Source organism: Hippoglossus hippoglossus, chromosome 6 (assembly GCF_009819705.1).
Source record: "Hippoglossus hippoglossus isolate fHipHip1 chromosome 6, fHipHip1.pri, whole genome shotgun sequence".
Taxonomy (NCBI): domain Eukaryota; kingdom Metazoa; phylum Chordata; class Actinopteri; order Pleuronectiformes; family Pleuronectidae; genus Hippoglossus; species Hippoglossus hippoglossus.
Genome location: NC_047156.1, coordinates 20,302,936 through 20,330,081, shown reverse-complemented (window position 1 = coordinate 20,330,081; position 27,146 = coordinate 20,302,936). Strand labels below are relative to the sequence as shown.

The window sequence follows — 27,146 nt, the reverse complement described above, 5'->3', positions numbered from 1 at the left end:
GTTATCTTTAATCAATGAAAATAAATTACTGCAGTGCAAACATACCTGATCGATCAGACAGACACAACATGGAACATGTCCTTTGCTGTGTTAACTGGCCTCAGTATGTTGTCACTGAACCATAGTTTGTCAGAAGGCATGTTTTATTTCAGGGAAGGTGTGGATATGCTCCACAGAAACATCTTTTCTCCCGTTCTCTGCCTGGGCTTGCTTTAATAAACCCCTTCAGGTGGCCCTAAGGACAAGTGTGGTGTATTTGTTTAGTTTGTTTGACAACTTCTACCACTGCGGCTTAACCCGCTCTCACATACCTCTCCTCAGAAGTATAAGACGTGTGTTTGTATATGAATGTTCCAACTCTTTCACTCTTTGTGTTTGCTCACACTTGTATACATAGACACAAACAGACATGGTGTGTGTGGTTGTGCCTTCCCTCCGAGGGGCCTCTAGATTGGTCCTCCTGCTCCTAGTCCTGCAACCACTCCCAGCAGAGGGCTCCTGGGACAGGGAGATGGGGAGCAGAGCCGATCAGATCCAAGGAGGATCAAACCTCCTGCAGGAACGTCTGCATGACTGCCTGCGCTGAAAGGAATTGAAGGGAGGCAGGAGGGAGAGGAACACACACACACACACACACACACCCCACACAGTAATGCAGAAATTGAGAGAGATGTGATGCCTGTTGGTGGCAGAAGACAGCTGGTTCATTCCCACAGGCCTAAGCCCTGTCCTCAGTCATTATCCTGCTCTAGGTCAGAAACACAGTCACTCTCTGTTTCTTACCAACATTTGTAGGTATTTCAGATTTCACTTTGTTGTGCTGAAATGAGTTGTCACTCAATTAATCAGTCCAAAAGTTAATGAATTGTAAACTGTTTTGTGTGAAAGTGATGGTTTCAAGGTTTTTTTCAAGGAAATGTGTAAAACATTGTTTGGTTTCTGGCTTCTCAGATGTGAAGATTTGCTTCTTCTCTCAGTTTTCTTATTAATGACTGAAAATCAGTGATTGATTGTTGTGGAGAAATCAGTTGAGGCTTTGGGATATTTTCGTGGACATTCCTCATTACTCTGTGACATTTTCTGACAAATTAATTATATAATTAATTAATCTCAGTCTCAGGGCTAAACTTTGTTGCAGCAGTCCCCAATACAATTGAAGTCAGGAAAAACACAACATGCCTCCTTACTGCTTGTGTGGTGTCGTCCAAGTGTTTTAAGCTTAAGGACACTTGGATGACACCACAGGAGCAGTATGGAGGCATGTTATGTTTTATCTGATGTTTTATTACGTCTGAAGTTTAGGTCACCATTGACTTCCATTGTATTGGATTCTGCTGCAGTAAAGTTTACCCCTGAGACTCCAGAAGTGTTTTGTGGACTCAAACACTTCACCCACCCCTCCATCGGCATAGTGGTGAGTAGAGAATGAGTGAAGTTAAATTTTTTGGTGAACTATCCCTTTAATTTCTATTCCCAGATTCTGCATGTGAATCTACAGAATCTTTGGGCGAGGGACAAGATTTTGGGGCAAAACGCCTGGTTACTGTTTCTTGTTTGACCAATCACATTTGAGCAGGCTGTTGTTTTCCACAGGTAAACAGTCAGTGGGGAGATCAAAAGAGGGGGAACACATTGATCGAAATGCATAGGTTATCGGCTTTTAATTCATCTGAATTTGTATGCAGATTGCAGTTAATAATAATAACTTTATTTGTATAGCACTTATTTAAACAAGGTTACAAAGTGCCTCACATTAAAAATAATAACAGAGATTAGCCAAAAGGCCTTCTGGACCTTAAACACATACAAAATGTACATTGTGTATACAGCGATACCGAAGATGTAGTCTTGTCCCAAATATCTACTGTCTACACCGGAAGCAACAAAATATTTGCCGTTGCCCCCAGAGGCTAATACCTTATCAGAAGATGGCTGATGGGCTCTGACATTTTTGTACTAGCCATGAAAAAACTGAAACTACAAAATGTAATAAATCATATTACTGATCGTTAAGATTGAACTCTTCCTTCACAGGCCACAGTTATACATATTCAAACCAATTATCTGTTGGAATGTTTTTAAACCAGTTACACAATTAAACCAGTTGATTGGTGTATGTCTTGATACGTATACCAACCAAATAACTAGTGTGGAAGCACTGACAGTCACTTTTGATTTGCTCACCTCCAGTTCTTTATTAAAATCTCAAGTATTCCTGCAGCTCATATTAGTTTATAGTGAATGACTAAGGAGTGTGCAGATGTGCAGGGGTAGTGCTCTTGGCAGAAAGCTGAAATTGGTTGTGCAGTGATTTGAACGCTGCATGACTGGCAGCGTAAGCACAATGATGGTATCACCAAGCTGTGACAAAGGAGCTTATCTCAAAGTAGGTTACATTAATGTCATGAGTATGACCCTGCAAGATTCAAACCCTTTCGAGTCTCTGTTATACTGACTGGAGATACCATCAAGACGGCAGATGACTTTGTTAAACCTTTAAAGGGTTTGCTGAGCCGAATGCTTTGTCTCAGCAGTGTGAGTGCTCACTTTATTTGGCAGTGACATGCATTCAGTCTTTGCAACCGACTCGCCTGTACGAGTCTTGGTTTAGGAGGGGAAAAGGGCATGTCTTTCAATATGAGAAAATACAGTGGGTGGCTGCTTCTCAGTCTCTCACTGCTTATGTAGGAAAGCACTGAATTACAATATCATGAACCTTGTAAGGAACTTTCAGGAAAATGTCCCTGGGAAGACGTTGTATAACGGATGTGAGCTGGGCCATGTAATAACGGCTATTTTTCATTTTTCAAGTCTTGATTTTGGACAAGAGGTGCTTGGTGATGACGTGAACACGACACTGAATGGACCTAAGTATAGACTTGTACAGAGAAGGCCATACTGCTGCTGCACCTGAACGGCTTCATGAGGCCTTTCTGCTCACACAGAAAGGGCAACTTCATAAAAATGGGTTTCCAGGAATTTTCTTTTCTTTTTTGTGAACCTACTAATTTAACCGATGGATCATATTAAAGGCGTAAGAACACAGGGTTGGTTTGTGCTCGCCGTCTGATGTCTCTTTGTGCTCAACTGAAAAAGAGGCTTTGTTTCGCGGTGGAGCCATAGCTAAACCAAAGAACCAACAGTTCCCTGGCAGACAAATAAAGGCTGGAAAAGAAAGCTTTGTCAACAATAGCTCTTCTGTTGTTTTGATTGGTCGAAGGTGCTAAGCAGTTTCTGTGTTTGCTTTTGCAGCAGCAGGAAAGTTAAAGATTATTTCTTGTAAATGTCAGCCCAAGGACAGTGTTTATATTCAATGTTGTCTTCACTGGCTGTTCTCCATACTTAACGATGTTCCCTCCAGATATTTGCTTCCAACACCTGCTTCTCTACAAAAGACCCTGTTCAGCAACTTGTACCCGGAATGTATTTGGCTTTTTGTGAACATGCTTTTCCTTCTTGACTGTCATTCAGCTCACTTTAGATTGTGAGTAAATTAGTAACTTCCAGAGGTGTCGGGTAAATCATTTCCTCACTCTCCCCTGGCTCCATCTCTTTTGTTACCACACATCATAAAGCATATATTTGAACACGTTTTGAAAATCCTCAATAGTAAAAAAATGACAGAATTTCCTTGGAAAAACCTAAAGGGTTTAAATGCACAATATATGTATTTTTCTGTCTCTCGTGGTCCCCTAATCAGAACAACAACAAAAAACAGAGTTTGGTGACATTGAGAAGAAGCATTGAATCATGGGAGTTGTTGTCTTCACCACTATTGTCATGGCAGTCAGTTTAGGATTCCCTTAGTGTCAGTCGTTCAGGTTTTTTTTTTTTATCGGGAGCTTAATTATCCTCTCTGAGGTCTCCTCCTCCCTGAAACAAATGGACCAGGTAATTAAAACAGGTACATATAAAACCATCCCAGAGGGGCTGCGAGCTGAGCTGCAGCTAACATTTGCTCAGCTTGTTTCTCTGATAACTTATGATCCAGCCATTCAGGAGGTTTTTATGTGGAGCTGAATTGAGGTCTCCTCCCCTCCAAATCCAACAATGGTTAAATGTGGTAAAATATTGAATAAAGTTGTTTTACATTAAAAAAATCTGTTTTAATCCTGATCAGTGGGCAAAGGGTGTCTTGAGGGGCTACCAGCCAAGTTGCTGCTAACATGTGTTTAGCTTTTTTTTAATCTAAAATCCATATATCTGGTGACGAAAATCCTTAAAATCCAGTCAAAAACAAATATGGTGTGAAAATATATATTTAAAAATGTGGCTTGACACTGAATAAAAAGTCAATTTTGACCTTTGCTGGCAGACAAGCACAATATACCAATACGTGAAAAGTGGACATGACACCATTGACAGTTGATTTTTTTTTTTGACATTTCAATGTTTCAATTGCCTTGGACTCCCTTGGGAAGGCGATGAGCATGCAGCAACTTCATGCAGACACTGTTTTGTTTCCACAACTGCAGGTATATGCTGGCGGTCAGTGTGGAGGAAAAAGTCTGAAAATCCCAGTTATCTGTTTAGCTGTTGCTGGACGGACAATAAAAACAATTGTAAAGACATTGTATTTGAAGTGTGTCTTAAAAAAAAAACATTCACAACGCAGAAGTAAAGACACTACAAGGATGGAGGCTTCTCTGAATGGTAGATGTGTAGATTTGAAAATGAACACAGCTTTGCACATTTCCACTCAAGAGCAGTCCCTGGTGGCGGGGGGCTGCCCACCTTTGATTAGAGGATGTTAGCTTTTTCAAATATATGTAAATTTTAGGACGTAGAGACGTCCCAAGCGCTTAACTTAATGTTTAAGTGCCATGTTTAACCCATACATTTTTATATAATTGTGTTAACAAATATGATATTTAAACCACCATTAGTGTTTCATCAAAGATAAGTCATATAATTTAGATTACAGCTCAAAAGACACATTTAAGTGTGCAGTGTCTCTTTCATGAAACGGATGGATTATGAAGCACAGCTGTGTATTGATGTTATTCTAGCTCTGTTTCCATTTGTCTTGATAGAAAAGTTTCACCGCTCTTTGACTTTTACTTGGCAAACACCAAAGGAGTAAACACTCTGCAGTAAAGTTGGCTCATGAGTGGAGTGAATATTTGATGTTTGCTCACTTCAGAAGATGAGAGAAAGTATAAGATATATGGGAATCAGGGTATTTTGGAAATAAGATGAGTAAATTTTCATCAAATCTACGATCTTTCCCCTGAGATGCCATCCATCTGCTGAGAGAGCATCTCCGTCTCGCTTTCTCCTCCTCACTCTGCTTCAGACACACTCCCTTTCTGTCAATAGCTGATCATCTCTCCTTTTTTACACAGTATGTCTCGCTGTGACTTCACCTCCTAACTTTTACTTTCTTTCTCCTGTATTTTGTTGTTTCTCTCTGAAAGGGTAAGAGACCTTGAGACAGTCAGAGAGGCTTTATTTCAGTCATTCCTGAAAGCCAGGACCAGTAGTTTATTGTACAGCATAGTTGATAATCAATCAACACAGAGTTTAGTTTATAAAATAGAAACTGCTTGACTTGAAAGGCGTTTTTTCTCCTTCCACTTTACATCTCTACCAGTTTCATTTAAGGCATAAATTGTACATTATCAAAATTATCCAGACTTAACAAATAACATTAAAAGTCAAGCTCAACTTTGACATGAATTTCAGCTGAACTTGATAAATAGCACTACACTTTTTTTTAAACAATTAAATCTAAATTAGATCTCAAAATTTTGTGACTGCACAGTCAGTGATTTGTTTTATTGATTTTTGATGAATGCTGCTATATTGTGAAAATTAAAAAAATGTTCTTCCCCGTGCAAGGAATCAGTCTGGGAGGACACACCACAGCTTGTTGTGTTTCAGCTTCAGATTAAACACATGAGATGTGTTAGTTATCAAGCTCTTAAATGAGCTTTGCAGCAAAGGGCACAGTGTATGTTAACGTAAGCTATCAACCCCTGGCTCCAGCTCCTCTATAAGCTCGCCTATTGATCTGTTCATCATTAACAAAAAAGCTAATAAGCATATTTTCCAAAATGTTGATATATTCCTTTTTAAAAGGCAACAAGTACAGTTTTATTTGTACTAGTAATATTATCAAATATCTATTTTCTTCTCCACTTTTTCAATGTCAAATAAAAAAAAAGTTCCAGTAAGTTTGGTTTTAATTAATTAGATGCCAAAATAACTAGGTGAAATGTCATGATTGACAGCTGAGACTGACTTGCAATTGATTTTAGATATTTTTGCTTTATTTGTGCACAGTGAGAGGAAGTGGAGATGCGGCATCCATCTTTATTTACAGTCTAGGTTTCCCTCCATCAGACAGTGTTAAACGATGATGTTTCGTACACACTGATATTTAAATCATATGTGTCCTAACAAAGCACCTCCCTGTGGTAGTTGGATTTCATCACTCCTGTCACTGAATTCTTTCAATACTCTTCAAACTGAAGCAATATTTTTGGAGATTATTCTCCCTCTTGTCTCCCTCTTCCTCTTTTCCTCCTCCCACTGTCACAGATGGAAGGATTACGCTTTTGGGTCATTTTAGTCCACCGCATGGCGATATGTGTGCTCAATAGCATTTCTGAAGTGATTCTGAAAATGGATGTTTTGAATATTTAACCTTGCCCTGCAGTGGTATTAATCCACAGACTCTCACAGAGGATCTGAGTCCAACACAGATCTGTCAGGCTGATACTGTATGCTGGTTATCATGATGCTCTGTGAGAATATGCAGGACTGAAAGCAACAACTAAAGCGGGGCAGAGAACTGCACATAAAGGTATTGTGCCGCTACCAGTTGGTTTTTCAATAACAATCAGATAAACGGAAGAAGTGGTTTGGGACCAAACAAATAGCTGCTCAAATCCAAACAGCTAATCAGAAAGTAATTAGGAGCCTCCCAGCTTCATCCGAGAGCTCATGACTGTGATATTAAAAAGAAACAAACTGATTAATTTGCATGGGAACAGTTTAGAAATGACGTCTCAAAAAGAAACACCTGCTCATATAAACGGATTACTTACCACACCATGATGAGAAATGGTGTCATCCATCCGTTCATCCACCCCATCCTTTCTTCCTTGTCATCCATCCATCAATCCAACCATCCCTCTCTTCCTTCCTTCCTTCCTCCCTGCTCCCTCGCTGAAAGGATATTCCCAGGCCAAATGGGATATGTAATCCCTGCAATGAAGTTCTGGGTGTAATCCTTACTTATTTCTGAAGGTCACATTGAGATAAAATACCTCTTCTCCTGGGAGTCCTGGACTTGGCCTCTGTGAGCTCCCAATGACAAAGTGGGAAAACGTACAGCTTGGTGTTTAATTAAAAATCCTGTAGTGATCATCATAAAGCGATCATTTTCTTGTTCGGAACACTCTTCAACTACTTTCTAATGCTTCTCTCGGTCACAATCAGTGAATAATGGTTCAAAGTTCAAAAGATGGCTTCTCTCTTTCAGGAAACATAAAAAGGGAAGAGCACTTCAGATATTTGTGCAAGTCAAGTTTCTGTGACAAAATGTTCTTCAAATAAATATCATTCCGGTACACCCATACTCACAAAGATCATCTGTTAAAATGTCAGCCACGTCATAGAAAATATGGATTTGTGTGCACAGCGACCTTCTTTCTGTTGATAGCGTGGGAACAGCTGCACCTGATTTCCTGCACGTCAAATGTAGAAAGCAGAGTTATGCACGTTATTGCCTCTCACTGCACTTTATCAACAGTTGTTTTACATTTCAGAGAACATTTAACCACCCACTGCTTCCTGTTCACTCAATGTCAGTCTTCATGTTTTATTTAAACTTGGAAAAGGGGGATCGTGAGAGTGACTGTTCGCAATACTAAATAACACTGTTGCACACATATATGGAGAGATGTTTCTGAAAGGTACGAGTATCTCGGTTTTAGGTCTGTGGAAAACTGTGAACTCAAACATAAAGACGGCGACACAGTGTTTCCTCTAGGATTTGTTTTTAGCAGCGGGAGTAGAACGACCAGTCCCCCCTCAATTATGAGCTTTCTGTTTGAGGTTTTTAAGCATCCAACATGTCTTTGCTGTGTGTGGATGGCTGTTTTGATCTTTCCTTGGTCTCTGATTGGTGTTTTTGAGGGCATCTGCCTCAGCATATGCCATTTTCTTTTTGTGTTCCTGTTACTCCTGACTTGATTTGGCAATTATGGAGCCTATGAAATGAAACCTTTCTGATGAGCTACCTTTGTATGAGGATTTTATTTCCTCTAATCAAGTGTCATTTTTCTGATAAGCTTGAACAATCATTGCAACATCTCACCCTCTCGCAATTCTCAAAGGATTGAAGTCACCTCTGCTTTGCACACCGGCTGCTCTCTTTTATTCTGTTTTCTCCTCCATCCTTTGATTTTCCTCTGGTTCAATCCCCCCCCTTATATCCTGTTCTCAAAATAGCAGCAAAGTTGCAACACTTGTGGATACAAGTCACACTATGAGCAATGAGCATGCGACAGGCTCACAGTTCATAGAGGAAGCGTGGCAGTAAACAAATCAGCATGATCTCTCTTGGGCAGCTGGCTCTGACCATGGGGACTTAAATACATGATGAAAAATGTGTTTTTTACATCTCAACTGTTTTTGCTGCCTGAATGCCACATGTCCTCAGTTTCACCTTTGGGCAAACCAAGCATGTCTGAATCAAATGTTTATATCAAAAACTCACAAAATGTAGTCCTAGACGTTTTTGTAAATAGAAAGTGGGCTGTATAGTGCAATAAACCATTTTAAGAATTTGCAAGGAAGTTGAAAGGCAGGTTTTAAATAACACATGATCAGAAACTCAAAATCCATTTAGCAAAGAGGCGGTTTTTCATCTTAAATGTGTACAGTGGCGTACTAGTATTCTCCATCAAAAGACTGCACACATGCTTTTAAAACAATAAACTTCAGAAATGGGAGAAATGCATGAAATGTTGAGCCCACAAAGGGAAACATTTCCCAGAGGCTGTCTGCACTTGTTGAATTTCTCCACATGACAAGCCCACTCATCTCTCCAGTGTAGGACCAACTCATCTGGCTTTTCTCTGCATGACTGTTGTCTGCGAACCAGGCGAAAAGCTTGGGATTGGAAAGTGTAGGGGGGGGGTCCATCTGTGTTCCACACTGAGCAGGAGGACAGACACAAAGGAAGGATTGAAGGACACTGGTGCAAACAGGGAGTGAGAGAAACAACAAGATGGTTGATACAATGTTGTGTCCCTCAGAGTCTGGCTGGTCGTGGGAGACAGTAGCTTTTCTGTCAGTGGAAGGAGGAGGGTGAGACTGCCCGGGCCACGCCACCAAAACATTAGCAGTTTGGAGAGGGAGAAATCATGTGAGGAGCACTGGGGAAGGTCGGAGACAAATAGGACAGCGGTGATGACACTTGATAGGACACAACAGCGGCAAGCAATGTAGTGAGAGGAGCATGAAGAGACGAGATAATGTTTAAATATCTGAAAACATCGAAAGAGAGAGCCTCAACATACCCGTCGTGCTCTGCTTCGCTCTTGCCCTTCTCAGTGACTTTTAATTGAGATCATCCTATTTGTACATTTTGTGAGAAACGGCCGTAGACAGTACGACATCCACAAGAGATGAAAAACTGTGCAAAGGGAAACTAAATCAAGAGAACCCAGCTACTACAAGTGAGCGAGGATTCAGAGGGATAAAGCCTCTAATCATCCGTAAAAGGGGTCCATTGTTGTGGAACGATGGGTACCTGCTGCAGTCGTGACCCTACGAAGGAGGCTGGTCACGAGCTGGTTCCCATCAAACGCCACGCCGTCTGGCCAAGGACGGCCAAGGTGGTCACTAATGTCCACGATCATGAATTCTCCACGTGGGATCTGACGTGTGACGCAAGGTAAGCCCGCCGTAAAATACTCTTCCTCAACTCAGAATGGTGAAGTGCTGACGTCTGTGGAGGCAAAGTGTCTGTTTGATCAGAGATTGAGATTCTTCATTGTGGCAAATGTTTTCAGTTTGTTTCTGGGTGAAGCACAGCTCCCTTGCTGTTGCCCCAAATAAAACAGGTTGCGTGTGACGTAGTTTGTCAGCTGTATGCGGTTGTAAGGGAACTCATGGGATGTAGAAGTAGACACACACTGTGCAAGCTGCATCTGTTACATATCTCCAAGTGTACACAAGTGAATGTATACACACCCAAATACACACACAAACACACCGAGTGCCAGTTGTGGTTGTGTCTGACATGGAAGGGCTTTACTGTAAACACACTGATTTCCAGCTGAATGCAAACACAAGATTAATTCAGCCCGACAAGTGGTGTATGACAGCTTTACTTTCCTCAGCCTCACTCGGCTGCTCAGATCACAAAGATGGTGGATTTTCCTCCTGCTGTCAGACAAGCAAGTGAAACAGGGATGAGAGAGGAGGATGTAGGCCTACTGTCCTAGAAATGATTTACTATTGCTATAATAATCCCCCATTTTCTTGCAGAAACAGTTGTGACTGAATTCTTAAACCCAGACTCAACCTGTCATCTCTTTGGCACAAACCCAAGTCAAGTATCAAAATAGCACTTTATTGATTTTAATTTAATTTGGTGCCTTAAGAGGAGCTTCTTGTAAAAACAACAACAACCTAGATACTATTTGCTGAGAAAAGAATCTGGGCCAGATGGAGTCTTAAAAACTGAATATGCCTCCAGAAACAATTTGAATTTCAAAACACTCATGCAAGGATTTGCAACAGTCCTAAGTGCCAGTATTTTACATTTAGAAAGCTGCAGTGGTAAATATGTACGCTATACTGGGAGGTGTTTTCTCTTATCCAGCTATGAAAGGTAATTTATCTGTATTCTCTCTGATTCACTGATCATTATCTGGTTTCAGATGATTCCCACATATATTGAGACATTTCATATAACCACAAACTTATTTTCAAAGCTTAAAAATATAAGCTGCTCAATTTTCCCCTTTTGAAAACGTTTGTGATATGCTTCAATATTCCTCTTTGAATCAAACTAGGATTTTTAACTATTTACATTTTAGCCCCTTTTCCACTGGTCTGAAAACCCACCTGCTAACATCTGTCTTTTTCCTACATTGGTGGATGTGTACAATCTGTACTCACTCCTGGGTAAAATAACACTGGAGTAGACACAGGTTTTCTTCAGCTCCGTCTCCATTTGGCAGTGATCGAAACGCGGTAACTTTTTTATTTTGGCAACCTAGACGCTAACATTGCGCTTTTCCTGCTCTATGTCACACATTGTACTTCTGGGCATTTTTAGTAGAATGTCTCAACTCTTGCGTGGTTTGCAGTGAAAGTTAAATACAGACATTCATGTCCAACTCACTATAATTTGTAACAACTTTGGTAACACCTTCAGTTTTTCATCTCGGTCAAATATATAATATATACATTACTGATAAAGAATAGATAGAGCTGCTTATAACACTCTAAGAAGCTGCCCATGAACATTGTTTATTTGATATAGTCTGCCAAGCCACTGGGACTTATTCAGTCACATGTTTCTGACAGTGCTTTTGCCTGACAAGCTCTCTACACATTGGCCTGCCTGTTTGGTATTCAGGTGGTAAATCGGCTGTTTGGTTGCCGCCAAGCACTCTGTGTTTTGACTGAATCAGGTTAGCAGTAAAAAGCAGTCCATTATGAAAAGGACTGCCTTTGCCCAGCCCCCTGGGGTATTGTGATAAGCAAGCACTGTGGCGGGAGGCGGTTCTATTCTGTGAATTGCTTTTACACCTCAGAAACAAGATTGATAATAGGATGTTTTGAAGTGGACCTTGCAATGATTGTACAGCATGTGGCATTCATAAAACTGTAAATGCAATAGTTCTTAAAGTATTACTGAATATGATATATGAAGGACAATACCATATTATACCATAAAATATATTTTCTGCCATGGCGATGACTGCGTAAGTTCAACACCCAATTGGAGAAGCTCTTTCATGCACCAAACCAAGACTTCTCCAGTAAGCAGTTCTGCTCTTTCAATTTGCCTGCGATTAAAAGTCAAATATTGACCTTAACTGTATGGCCATGTGACATTTCCAAACAATGGGAAGGCGATGACAGAAAGACGAGCATGCAGAGAATTCCCCTATTTTCCTCAAAAGAGAAATACTCTTGGCCTTTGTTGTGTAATTCTCCCTCGTCTCACAGTAGTGCAATTGTAAAGGCCTCATTACAACAGCTGCCACCCAAAACAGGCTCATTATGGCACACGGTGGAATGTGGTTAAAGATGACAGCACTGCAAGGTGCATTTTAATCAACAAAGAAAGTGTTTGTCCTTGATAACTTATTGCATTTGTCCTATCGGAATTGGCAACATACGAGTATGTTTGTGTAATTACATTTTCTCTCTGCTGCTTTGTGTCTTTATTTCATTCATACAATTTCATCAGTGTATGATGACAGCCCTATCTGTGTGTCTCTGACTTAGGTGACACGTTTTCAAACTATACAGTGTAACCTTGATTTTCCTTTCAAGTCATGAAGGAGTTGAAGAGAGTTGGCTCTTATTCTGTTCCTGGCAGTAACTGTTGGGCTATTCACTGTCAACACTCTCCGAAAGCCAAATGAAAGGGGTCACTTTTGGGTGGGGAGGTTGAGCTCTTTCATTTCTCACTCGCAGAGAAGCAGGGAGGAACTGGTCATTGCTTTTTCACTGAGAAACTCAAGTGTGAATTCATTTCTCAAACCAAAATAAAAGAAATACATACAATATACCCTTTTATAGTATTGGAGTATTTGAGGTATAATGTTGATGGATTGTAGTGATCTCACTTTGAGATGCTCTTATTTCAAGCCGATAAAATGCACTTAAAGGCACGATTTTCACATTCCACTCTTAACAAGCATTATAAGAGCTGATAAGGCTTCAATTTTTGTTATTACATAGTAATTCATTGATTCGGTTCTACCTCACTCCGCTCGCTCTCCTCTCTCTCTCTTTCTCGTTCTCTCTCGCTCTCTCTCTCTCTCTCTCTCGCGCACCCACCATTGTCACACAGAGGAGAGTGAACGGGGTGGTGGTGGGTGGCTGAATATAAGTATGAATGTGCGCAGAAAAGTATTGATCATTATGTGGTACTGTGCTGATAATGTGGCTATGGATACAAATCATTGTTTGTATTGGGTCAGAGACGTCAGCTGAGAGAGACACAGACAGACAGATGAGTCAGGTTGGACAGAATGAATGAATCAATATATATAACTCAATATAATATATAATAAGTGCCAGTTTGTGGGTTCATACAATGTCCTATATGTTGATGTAATGCTGGGCTCTAAAGCCAAATTCATGCTTCTGCGTCGAATCTTCTCCGTAGCTCCAGCATAGCTTACATGTAGACGTGTACCCTATGCCCTACCCTACGCCCTACCCTACGCCGTATCCTGACGTGCACCTCCCCAAAAATTATCGTTGAACAGCAACGCAGACTGTGAGAGCTGTGATTGGTCTGCTTGGTAGCATCTCCCCCGACGTCTTTCTTTTCTTGGTTGCAATTCTTTAAGAAAGAGTAATTGCTCTTCAACATCTATCAGCTCCAGCATGATACCATTTGCCATTGTTCTGGAGCAAACAGTGACGCCAGAGAATTTGTAAATAAGCGGACCAGAAACCAGAAGAAACTCAACACAGTAGCAATAGAAACTCTACGGCCACTAGCGTTTCAGCTCCACACTTACTAGCGTTTCGGTGGTGTAATTGCAGAGTTACGCACACACACCTCTGCATAACTGTGAATGCTCACAATGGCGTAGCCCTGTGCGTAGGCTACGTGCGTAGGCGATGTACGTACCATGAATCGACCTTAAGGGGGCTGTAGCCAATGGAAATTCAAACTGGTTCTTAAAATGTTTGATAGTTGAACCAGCTCCGAACCAGCACTAGCACCAGCCCAGCACTACAACTCCGTTCACTTTGGTGGAAGAGTAAGCTACCTGAATCCAAATCCAGTTCCTTTAATGTTATGTAGCTAGAGTGCACTTTACTTGAGTGTTGTTATTCACCTTTTGAAACCAATGTTCATTTTGTGTTGGGATTAATGTGTTGTAATAGAACACAAGTCTAAACCATCTCAAACTTTTGTTGAATGTTCATACTTTGCAGAATTGCACACTTGATTAAACTCTGTTTGGCCTTAATGGTCTGTGTGGGCATGGTGGTGGCTCAGAGGGCACCTCCACCTGCACCAGGGGAGTAATCCGTGCAGCTGAGGGCTGTTAGGTGATTACTCCTCAGGTTTAAAAGGCAGCAGCAGAGCTGCCACAGAGGTGGGGGACATGAGAGAAACACAGAGAGACAGGAGAGAGCCACATGGCAGAGAGACTAGAGGTGTGGAAATTTCTCGATTCTGCGATGCATCGCAATGCAGACGTGGACGACTCTGCATCGATACAGAGACAGAACATAATCGATTCATGTTTTCCGCTACGTTCATTGTTTTTGCGATGTCTCATCATAATTATAAGGACTGACATTTACTTTGTGTTTGTTTGATTCGCTGTAGAGTTTGAGACACATGCTTAAACACCGTGCCCCGGATTCCCTGCTTCACACAACACGAGACATAACGTGACCATAGACTGTATATGTGACGCGCACAGCCAGGACATCAGGGTTAAAGTGATGGAACGATCCGGAGTCATGATCTGACATCATCGATTATAACTAAATACATGTGGTTATCAGTTCCTGTGAAGAGTAACAGAGACGAGCAGACACACACACACACACAGACTCCCACAGACAGAAGTTCTTTTGCAGATTACGACGTAACGCAGTGTTTTAACTTCATTGTTGCAGAGGAAGAGACGCCCCGTTAATCCAGGAACATAAATATGTATTCAGCAGGTTTTTATAAACATCAGTTCTACATGTGAATGATTTGAAAACATCAGAGGAGCAGAGTCTCTTTTTGACCAGTGGAGAGTGCAGTGGCTCTGCTAAGTGAGGCCAGGTGGGGCCACCTAGATACAGTAAAGAATATAATCAGAGTTTGTGCCTTTTAAGCTTTTGGTGCAGCACACAAGTCTAAACTGAATGAATGTCAAATCAGTGTGGAGAGAATTGACCACTGTCCTAGACCTACTGTTGTAGTCTGATTTTTGAATTTAAAATCTTATGTTGTAAATTAAGGCACACTTGTAATAACAGTAACAGTCTATAATACTTTTAAAAACACTTTCTAGATAAAAGAGTTCATGTTTTTCTGAATGATTTTATTAATTGATGAAAAAGCAGCCACGTGCAGTAATATAGAAAATTGTGGATGTGATACATTGAAATGCATCGAGATGCATCGTTGTGAATCGAATCGTTAAAATGCTGAATCGTAAACGAATCGTGAGGCTAGTGAGGATGCACACCTCTAAGAGAGACATGAGAGAAACACAGAGAGACACGAAAGAGCCACATGGCAGAGAGACATGAGAGAAACATGGAGAGACATGAGAGAGCCACATGGCAGAGAGACATGAGAGAAACACAGAGAGACAAGAGAGAGCCACATGCAGGGAGACATGAGAGAAAGTGACAGAGCTGAGCAGCCAAGATTTAAGTTGATTTGTTTGAATTTATGTTGGTGCCTGTTCTTCAATAAAGATGCTGAAAAGCAAATGGTTTGTCTCTGGCTGTCTTTGGGAGATCCCGGTGGCATCGTCACTTGCCACAGTTTTTCCTTATAATGTTTTGTTACCTTGTGAAGGGTAGTATTTTTTTTAATGGGGAAATTTGTTTGGTTGTAATGTTAAGAAACTTGCAAAATATTCTTTAAAACCAACATGAAAACAAATCGTAATAAGATCGTGAATCGTGATTCTGCCCTTAGAAACATTGTGATATGATATTTTTGCCATATCGCCCCCACCTCTAACTCACAGGAAGTGCAGTATACAGTGGCTTCAGAAAGCATTTGGACAGTTTCACTTTTTGCATACTTAATTGCGCTGTAGGCTTGACTTTAAGGAACAAAAATAGCAATTTTGCCCATCAGTCTATTATCAATGATTCATCATGATAAAAATTTAAGTAATTAAAAATAAAGAAGTGAAATCTCTTATTTACAAAAGAATTCAGACCATTTACTGCATCACTCCCAATTGAATTCAGATGTATCCTTTATAATTTTTTCATATCTATATCTTGATTGGAGTCCACCTGTGGCAAATTGAAAGGACATAGTTTAGAAAGGCACATACCTGTGTGTATATAGGTCCCACAAACATGGTATGTCAGGAGAGAAACCAAAACATGAGTAAAACTGTGATTTAACTGTGCTGGGGTATAAATCAGGGCAAGAGTTTAAAAACATCCCTTGAAATTGTTCCCAGGAACCTCACATACTCTCTTGGCCATTCACTCAAACTGAGTAACTGAGCAGGAAGGGCCTTGGTCAGGGGGATGACCAAAAACTCAACGTTTACTCTGACAGAGCTTCAGAAGTCCTCTGCAGACATGAGGACACCTCATAGTTAGAAGACCATCTCAGCAGCTGTCCATCAATCAAAACTTTATGCCAGATTAGCAAGAATTAGAGCTGAATTATCTGTGCAGTGTGTCCGTCAATAATGACAATAATTAAGCAAGCCTACCATTGGTAAAGTAAGTTTTGCAAAGGGGTGCTTTTGTCAAGTGAGTGGTTGAAGGTGGTTCCCGTCAAATTAGATCAAATTAGATTTATTACAGAGGAGTGAAACGAGTGAGTGAGAATTTCTTCGGAATGTGAGGTGCTTAAAATAATGAAATTGAGCAGTCATAGAAGACAGAAAATGAACCTGCTTCCCTCAGAACTGCAGGGTTATAGACAAACCGTACATGAGTCCATGTTTTTTCAGGTATCCACTTGTCCTTCATTTATATTAACTGTACATCTCCTGTTTCATAAAATCCACTTCTACAAAAATATAAGTGGTTTGATAAAGGGCTTCATGTTTAAGCAATTTTCCTATATGTATGTTTTTGCTATTTCTACATTGCCAACGTTAGCAGGTTACACACCAACCGAGCTGAAACATGTAGCAAGGGTGTAGCATGATATGTTTATTATTAAATAAGTGTATTTCTTTGCCTGTACAAAGTGAACTGCACCGGCCTGTCGGGGCTCAACTTTGAACTTGAGCCTCTCTGTAGAGGGAGAATTAGCTCGAGTGCTTTGACTTGCAAAAGGACAGTCATGTGCATCTCTCCCTCTGTGTATTAGATTCTCAATACATAAAGAAATGTGTTTTTAAGAGTCAAGTAGTGTCTGTTTGCTGGACTGGATTCATTTGATGACCATTAGTCTGCCGGTCACATTACATTCCAACATTTGCAGTGGCAGGGCTGAGAGGTTGATACGCTGCTGTTAGTATTCAATTTCTGTTGTTGTATCTCATTATGTTTTCCTGCTGCAGGCACATGATTTTCTCAATAGGATCATTACAGTTTCATTCTGTCTTGTGGACCATTCATGTCTTGCATACCAATAGAGCTTTTCACTGTGAGTGGTATGTGTGTGTGTGTAAATGAAGACCCTGTAGTTCAATTCATTCATTCCAAAATCATATGGCAACAGGAAAACGGAGATAATGAAACAAAAATTCAATTAATAATCTCTACAGATCCCACAAATCCAAATAATTTGAAGAAACGGTCTTTGCTGTTCTCCTTCCTCTGGATCTGATCCAGCATATAAAAGGTTTCTTTTAATTGTGGTGTCATTCTTTAGCCTGTGAGATGAAGAGATGTGAGGCCTCGAGGGATGATGAAAGGGAAGAGCTCAAAGGAGTTGTATTAATAATAGGGCTACGTGTGTGTCTGTGTGTCTGTGTGTCTGTGTGAGTGTCTGTGTGTCTGTGTGAGTGACTGAAGAATGAAAAATCTGGATCAAAATATTCCCGATGATATTGACACACACACGCACACATTGAAGTTTTTATGTCATACAACCAGCAAATCTTCTTCAAATACAAATGAGCATGTTTATGAATGAGCTAGGTAATACTACATAGACCAGAGGAGTTCATCCAGCTTTCTCAGTTCCAACACATGTACCTCCATAATAGCGTTATGGAGGCATTATTCTGTTTCCATGGACCCAAAGTGTTTCTTTGCATTCAGTCAATTTTTCATCAAGAGACATTCAGCTCGTGCTGTTAGCTGAGTCCCCCATAGTTCCCGACCAGCTCTTTGAGTGGTCAAGTCCTCTGGAGAAAACTAATATAGAGTCCAACCAGGCGGTGACTGGGAGCAGGCCAGGTGGAGGAAATGACGAGCTACAGACTGTGAGATTGTGTCTAACTTTGAAACAAGAGAAAGTGTGTGGATGTTGAAAAAAGTCATAAAGTTATACTTGCACTGCAATGCTTAAGACGGCTCGTAGTATTTGTTTGGTTGCTGTTGAGGAGACAGGTGGTGGAAACAATGTCAGGGTCCTGGAGGTTTTACACCAAAAAAAACAGAGAATGATCTACAGAGTTAGATTTTGAACCCAGAAATCTCTAAGTTATCACTAAATCAATGGTTCATAATATTTGTACTGTTGGGCTCTTAGAGAAACAAAGGAAGATTGCGGGTTAGTCTTTTTTATTTATTTAAGGATTAGAAAAAAATATATAAAGGCTCAGATATGATCTTGACAGTGGGCCTATGGGAGGTGGATGTCCCTAAGGAGGTTGTGTGTTTGTGTGTGTGTGTGTGTGTGCATCTTAAAGCGAGTGTCGATGGAGAGTTTCAGGCTGTAAAACGATGATAAGCTGAATCACAGGCCCAATCCGATCCTGCCATATCACCCACTGACATAATAATTCAACACTGCTGTCAACCGTCTGCAAGATGATATCTTCTGAACGTGTGTTGTATGTGCATGTGCTGCGCGTGCATCGATATTTGTGTATTGTATTCACGTGCATTTGTCTGTTGTGTCGTGTGGATGCACAAAAGTGTATATTAGTATGTTTTTATGTGCAGATGATTTTGCACGGCCGTGTGTGTGTGTGTGTGTGTGTGTGTGTGTGTGTGTGTGTGTGTGTGTGTGTGTGTGTGTGTGTGTGTGTGTGTGTGTGTGTGTGTGTGTGTGTGTGTGTGTGTGTGTGTGTGTGTGTGTGTGTGTGTGTGTGTGTGTGTGTGTGTGTGTGTGTGGATAGGTGAGCAAAGGTGGAGCCAGTCCACCTGCTTCCTCAGATAGGGAGAGTGAAGGCAGAGACACAGGAGGAGAGGAAGGAGCTGTATCCCCTGTGTTTCCAAAACCCTGATTAGATTGGGCTGGAATTACATTTCACAATAAAAACAAACAGCAGGGGACTCTCTCTCCCCTCCACTTTCTGTGTTCTTTTCGTCTCTCCCACCCTCTCCTCCCTCCCTCTCTGCCACTCCAGCTCCTCTACTTCCGACCCTTTTCCCCATTTTTTGTGTTCTCACCACAACAAAGGGACATCATGTAACCAGCCAATTACACCACGGATGATGATGTCTCTCGAGAGTGGGTGAATAAATCAAGTCTCTATGATGTCAGAGGTCAGCAGACCGAAATGTTTTACCCCTCATGCTGCATGTTATCTAAACTGTTTGATTTATCAGACTTCAACCTCGTTGTGAGCGTAATGGGAAGAAGGTTGCCAAAGAACAGATTTACCTTATGACCCAATGCAATTAGAGCAACCATCCATGACCATGGCGGCTGTGGCTGAGGGGGTAAAGTGGTCGTCCTCCAACCAGAAGGTCGTGTGAATGTGTGTGTGTGTGTGAATGGCTGATTGGCAATAAACTGTACTCTATAGCGCTTTGAGTGGTCATCAAGACTAGAAAATTGCCATATAAATACAGACCATTTACCACCAATTAATCTGCTGATTAATTGATTAATGGTGACCCTTTTACACCAAAACCCAAATACTTTATTTTTACTATCACAGACGACAAAATAAGCTGCAGATCCACATCTGAGTGGCTGAAAAATACGCTAAATTATGAATGTATTTTAAAAATATCAGCTGAATAACTTATACAACAATAACATCGAATCAACTAATCAATGCCCGTCATTCCAAACCTGCTCGTTTGGAATGGGTTGTTTGTTTAGCCTGTGGTAATCCTGGTTGAAGTTTTCCAAAACTGTAAAAGTGACCTGCAGTAATTGAGCTGCGACGAGTAAAGACCATCTGCTGGACTCAGACCACAGAACCCTGAAGCTGCACCCCCACAGGTTTGACTCAGTAAGCACGACCTGAACTGGAGAATCATTTTTTACGTTGATGAGTTCCAGCCACTGCTGATACAGAGCATTGGTCGCCTGTTTATTCAAGGATTATTAATATCCACGATTGTGTGTCCAAATTCCACCAAATTCGACAGCACACTTCCCTCGGCCCTGAACAATACACATGCCAAGTGTGAAGCAGATAAGATGAACGGTTCTTGAGATATACCTTCTACAGACAGACAGCAAGAGATTTCTGGGATTATTGGATAGATTAGATAGACATCTCCCTGTGACCTCCCCCCAGGTACACATATGCCAATGAGTTGAATATTTCCATCTATAAGTGACCTTCACATGTTACATGCAAATATAGTTAGTCAGAAGCAAGAAGAAATAAAAACTCTTTCAACTCAATCATCTCATGGCCCCCATGTTGGGAACCACCATGTTAGTGACCTTTTCTGTTCCTTGTGGTTTATTGCTTGTGATGTTGAGAAAATTGATTGGCTTGATAAAAGCTCATACCGCTCCGTCACTGTGAATTCCGTTTGGCTAAACTTTCTGTGACATGCTCCAAATCCAACAAGACCTGGGGAGCCAATGTGTTTTCATTGGATTAAATCATTTGAATTATGCCTGGAGTGGAAATTTACAAGAACTTCACGATCCATTTTGATAACAGGGAAAGTGTGTCTAGCGGTTGAATGCAATGACCAAACATTCCCTGGCTGCATCTGGTGTTTTTCCACGGCTGATTGGAAACAGTTTCTTGCAAATGTGAATACCAGAGGCTTGTGAGATGAGCCCCTGCTCTCATTAGGCTGAGCGATTTCCACTTCACACAGGACAGTGATGCAAGATGATAGTAAGAGTGTCAGCGCACGGTGTAAGATGTCCTATATAAGTGAGTAGAAATGCTCCACAGGGATCAGCTCAACCGGTAAACATTCACATTTCCATTTATTAAGAGTTCACGCTTCTCAACTTTTCTCATCACGTTATCAGGGTTGTGGAGTGAAAATCCCTCGAGTGACTTAACAAAATCAAATAATCGCAACAAATATTCATGAGGTAATCAAATGACTACATGGTTTGAGCTTTTCAAACCACCACCTCCCTGTACACATTCTTTTTATATCAGATTTCATGTGTGGACTTTGACCTGCAGTGAGTGAAGCTGTCATTCCGTCGGCTTTGTGGCTGTGTCACCAGCCTTTCCCCAGGTGCAGCAGAGTTGTCCTTGCAGCAGGGTCAAACCGGCGCTCTGCTTAGTAGGGCACTGGAGTAGTCCACCTCTCTGGGGAGACACATCTCTGTTTAGCTGCACAGAGGTGACCTTTCACCTGCAGGCTTCGTGTGCTGATCAGGAGGCTTGAGGCTTGAGGCGCTGCTGTGAGTAACCTGATGTCGACGACAGCACAGTGTCTGTGTCTGCTAGCTCTCTTTTCTATTTGTATGTCTGGCTTCTCATCCCATTAGGGCGTTATATACCCTCTCTGCTGTGCTTTCTCTCAGTCACTAAGCTTTGTCCAGATGGGCTGTGTTTATATCACAGTGAATTTAAAGATGGACGACACGTCTCCATCTGCCCATACTTTACAAAAATTAAGACAAAACATCCCTGATATGGGTGCTATCAGCTCGTACTAGTTATGTCATTTGGAAACTGCACGGTGTGATCATGGAGTGGAGCTGCTGTATCAAGGTCCCGCCCATACGTGTGCTCGACCAATTGCGTGTAAGTCTCAGCTGGCAATCAATCCTTCGAAGTAGCTAACTAACTAATAAAAAACAAACTTAAAGCAAGTGATAACAACACCCTCAAATGAAACAAACCATCCCTTCAAACTATTCAAACCTATTTGGCATCTTTAATTATTCTTTTAGTTTGACACATGTCCCATCCACTAACATGAAGGAGGCAGGGTTTATGACCTACACTGCAGCTATCCACCAGGGGATGATCATGTAAAAATGCATTCAGTAATGTGACTTTGACTGGAAAAAACAAGCAAACTTTAGATGTTGCCTTGGGCTTTGAGACATTTTCACCAATGCATCTCCTATAATGTGTTGTCAGATCTGTTACATTGTTATCTTAATATTTATTATTATTTATTGGAGAAAACACGTTCCTCTCATTACATTACATTACATTTCATTTAGCTGACGCTTTTATCCAAAGTGCATTCAACCATGAGGGTACAAACCCAGAACAACAAGAATAGAGAAAGTACAATTTCTTCAAAAAAGCAAAACTACAAAGTGCTATAAGTAAGTGCCATGATAAGTGCTACTAAATTGTAGTTGGGTATTGAAAATGATACAGTTTTGTTACTGGGACAGAACATTTCAAATGATACCTCAACCTTAGTGAGAGTAGAGTTTGAAAAGTGTTCCCATCGGCATCTTCCTGTTTGAAATATGATGTCACCTGCTCCTGAACCTTCTTTGTTCAAAGAAATGCAGATAAGATGTTAACATCCTTTCTAGCCTAAGTTTACAATACCAGAGTGCTCTACAGATTTTGTACTGTGATTACACATCCACGCTTGTGATTACAATGTTAATTGCCCTGGTAAAGGTGAGAGCCCTGGCAACATGTCAACATTGGCTCTGTACACTGTAAACACTTTGGGATGGGAGGTGGGTGGAGACGGAAGAAACCTCAGGACTAGGAAAGATCCCTCTTCAAGCACAGACCAACATTCGATAAATGACGTGTAAAGGATACTCTCTTTCTCTCTGTCTCTCTCTTTATCTCTCTTTATGCTCTCTCTCTATTCTCAGCAGTGTGTATCCTGCCAGATTAGCATGAGGCGGGAAAAGGAATGCGGCTCCCCTGTCTTCCTCCTCTCTCTCGCGCGCTCTCTCTCATCGCCACCTTCCGTCTTTCTCTCTCGCTTTCTCTTTCTCTTTCTCTCTCTCTCTCTCTCTCTCTCTGTGAGTATGCTCAGTCATTCCGCTCCGTGCACTGCTGTGGTGTCGTGAGGCTGGAGAGCCGGTGGGGAGCCTGTGGTTGGAGAAAATAAGCGCGTGTGCCGGCACTGGCTTTCCTCAGAGACAAACTAGATGGAGCGGAGGGACGCAGGGACTGTGGATTTTTAACCTGCTCACGTCAAGGAGAGATGGATTAGTGTTGCTTGTGAACTTTGGAGAGAATTCACTGCACGTGTAGAAGACATAAACGGCTCGTATTTGTCATCAGGGATTGCTGGAGTTAAGGCGGTCTCTGAAATCTGCTGCTTATCTTGGAACATGCTCTGAGGTTGAAAAACCGAGAGCCAAATCATAGAAATGTACGGTCTAGACATGTATTACGCATGATTTAATACAGCTCAGCAAGGTTGACCTCAAAGACAGCTGTTCTAACTGATCACACCTGGGATGTGCGGGAAAATGACTGGCTCGGAGCAAGATTAAAGGAGTAACCTGTGATGTCAGACTTCACCTGGGGCAGTCGTCTGAGACTCTGCTGAGTAGTTATTGTGTTGTCGAGGGGGCGGGAGGGTGACGGCAGGAGCGGACTACATTTCCAGGTGTGTAAACCACACCAGACTTTACTCACCTGACCTCATCCCCTCTCTGTTTTTGGCTCAGCTCATTTTCTCACCTCATCGTCTGAGTAATACCTGCTCTCGACTCTGGTTTTCACCCCCATGGAGCCACTCAAGAGACGAGAGAAGAGACTCTGATTAATGTTACACTCCCGGCAGCCTCAGTCTGATGCCACGGCACTAGAAATAGACAGCAGAAAGAAGCAGCGGCGACACTTGTGAACTGTTACCACCGTAGAACAAGAGACGGCACCATGTGGAACCAGTCTGGATACTGCAATCACATACCACACGCTGGATATCCCTTCTACCATGCGCCCTGCAGGTAAGCCATCATTACATGGACCCAAACTCTACTGGCTACTTTCATGTGCCGTTACATGGCTCTGTGACATGTTCAAGTCACTTGCTTCATGCTTTGAGGTCTCAATTTCATTAGTCTTTGATATCTCTACCATGCCTGGTAATGGAAGTGATTCCGATCACTGGGGTCTTTTTTTTTCTTTCGGTAAATTTGTTGTCACCATGAGGGACAGTTGTTGATCCAATGAGTCCGGTTTAGTGCATTCCTTCTTCAGTGTGTCAAGTAAAGGGGTTTAAGTGTTTTCAGAACAGGTTGTGACCAAACTGGTTTTCTCTGGAATGTTGTTTTAACAGAACCAGGAAACTGGTTTTGTTCGTGCAGCAGACTAGTCAGTGGTTGACAGGTTTGTTGGTCAGTGTGACAAACGTGAAAGACAATGGTGCATTTCTTCAGACAGGGAGCTGTTATCATGTTACTTAAGAACTCTCCCAGAGTAAATACATCATGTTTATTGGCCGCATTGTGTTTGAACTAATGACTATAACCTAATTTTCTCTTGTTTTTAAAAACACTGGATTACATAAGATTTTACTGTTTCTGGACCTCTTCCATTTCATCCCTAGCCCCCCCCCCCCCCCGGAGCTGTAATGACATCATTACATTTATCACTGGGTTTCAGATGTGACCCAGTCTCAAATGAACACCATCAATCCTCATTCCCGGAGGGATCGAGCAGACCCCTACCTATGCGTCTTTCTCTGCCACATACTGTAATAGTCCCTAACCTCTGAATGCTGTAGAAGCGCGGCCCTCAGAGTACTGATTCACCATTACTAGTTGTTTATGAAACCTCCATGTGGTTAAGCATAATGAGGAGATATTTAAAAAAGTGCATATCATGATACCTGTGGGCAAGTGCACATGCGTTCTAAAAGCTCTGTGCTATTCTCTCTCCTCTTCTCTTCATGTTGTGCACACAGTTAATGTGGATTTGCTGGTCTTGGTTCGCCAGCAACAGGAGCAGTAGGGGTGGTCGGCACCAGGGGAGCAGAGGGATTTAGCTGATGAGTGAGTCATACCTCAGACCACTGGGCAGGTCAATGACCTGTCAGATCAGCCAGCTAATAGCAGATAGAGTGTGTGTGGCAGAGAATACATAGGAATTCAGGAAATTGCCCTGAGCTCTGAAGCAAACAAAGCATCGCTATTCACTCCCAGTCTAGTCTCTTACGTTGAAGTAATGTGACTCATGCTATGAGTGTTCCACCTGTAGCCCAATCTCCTTGTGGATTTAAGTCAAATTTGACATTGTTCTGCATAAATTTAAAGAAAGACTTGCTTAAGATTCATGAGAAAAAAAACTGGATGGCTGCAAGAGATGAAGTGAGTTTTATTTTTCTTCTTTTTTCCAGTGTTTTTTTTGGTCAACAAATCGTTGTCCTCCTTGTTGCTTTGGGTCATTTATTCTTCATCCTCTTTATTGGATGAACAGTCCTCTGACTGACTGCTGTTTAAAATATGACAGTTCACACCTACATCTCACTGACAAAAGAAGATAAGTTATTTTTTTAAACTCTAAACCGTAAACGTATTTTAAAGAGTGTTATGGGAACATTCTTTTGGAAATGGGGACGGGAACAGCAAGTAGATCTTTATTTATCCTCGGGGGGAGAGATAAGGCTTCAATATTCCATTTGTTATTTCAATAAAGTTTCATTCATGAGCACCACTCTAAGCTGTCAGACCACTGCACATGCACAAATTTAACAGTTTTTTTTATTGATAAAGCCAAAAATGTATGTAATACATTGCATGAGAGAGATAAAAGCATTGTTCTATGGACTCAGTGAGAGTTCAGTGATCCCCTGCTGAGACTGCTCTGGTTAATGATTCCCTCACCTGTCAACAGGCACGTTATTGACACCACCTCCATTCATCTGCTTAATCCAGTGTGTTTACATTCAAATGACAAGTTGTTCATTCGCTGTTTAAGGGAGTCCTTATAGCCAGACTCCACTGTTTGGTCCGCTAATCCAGCATAAGCCTGCAGCGTCTGTCAACTGCAGAGGCTTGAGGTGAGTGTGAAAGCCTAATGAGGGCCTGCATGTGTTTGCGTCAGAGTATTGATCTTATTTGTGTGTGGTGTTTTTGGAGTGGGCGTATATACGTGTTTGACTTATTGATGGAAGACACAGATAGAGTGGAAATATTAGGTTAAGAAATGAGTTGATAAAGTGAATATTTATATAGCATTATAAAGATCATATATCGCACAAAACACAGCATATAGAGTATTTAATATACTGTGTTTTGTTGTGTTTAAAAAGAGTATTTAGTAAAAACACATGACGTGATGAGGAGTGACATGTCAAAGGTCATGAACCAGATGTGAACTCACAACACAGCATGTGAAGAGTCACCCAGACACCCTAGAAGAGTGTACCTGTGTGCATTTAACCTTATTGAGAGGATTTTACTCGGTATACACTGTGTGTTTGTGTGTGTGTTTTGTGCGCGTGCTGGGCTGTCAGCCTCACAACGGTTAAAGGATGTAATGGATTTAGGCTTGTGGCCCAGCAGGGGGTGAATGAAAGCCTTCGCTTCGTTCCTTCATACTCCCATGCACTGCAGACACACACACACACACACACACACACACACACACACACACACACACACACACACACACACACACACACACACACACACACACTGTGCTCGTTCCTACAACCTTACATACATAAACACATAAATAAATTCATAATACAACTTTGTAATTGACTCTGGTTTACCTTAAGAGCCACGCTTAACCTCTCTTAAATATTTAAAATGGAAAAGTGAGAGTGTGATCACCTGCCAATCGCTAAACAATGACTGAATAATGTGGGAGACAAATTTAAGTTGGCAAGAAGAAAATCTACTACTTTGGTTCTGCTATCACTGTCTTCTGTAGTTTAGGTCATGGAATAAATTTGCATAAAAGAATCACTCGCTAGCAGAAATAACTCTGAGGAGAGTGTGACAAATAATAACTGTGTATGTAGGGTCAACAGAGATA

The 27,146-nt window shown here is 41.4% G+C and overlaps 1 protein-coding gene across 13 annotated transcripts in view; it reads left to right on the top strand.

The window, feature by feature from the left end:
* LOC117763646 (pleckstrin homology domain-containing family A member 7-like) overlaps positions 1 to 27,146 on the top strand; it is a 125,629-nt gene that overhangs the window by 7,002 nt on the left and 91,481 nt on the right. The window contains exon 1 of one of the 13 annotated variants that reach the window (XM_034588935.1): positions 9,556 to 9,910. The exons of 11 other annotated variants lie outside the window; for them this stretch is intronic. In XM_034588935.1, coding sequence (XP_034444826.1) covers positions 9,759 to 9,910 — 152 coding nt within the window. In that variant the 5' untranslated portion in view covers positions 9,556 to 9,758. Of the gene's footprint in view, positions 1 to 9,555; positions 9,911 to 23,093; positions 24,110 to 27,146 lie in introns of those variants that run through there. One more of the 13 variants, XM_034588938.1, reaches the window with a different exon arrangement.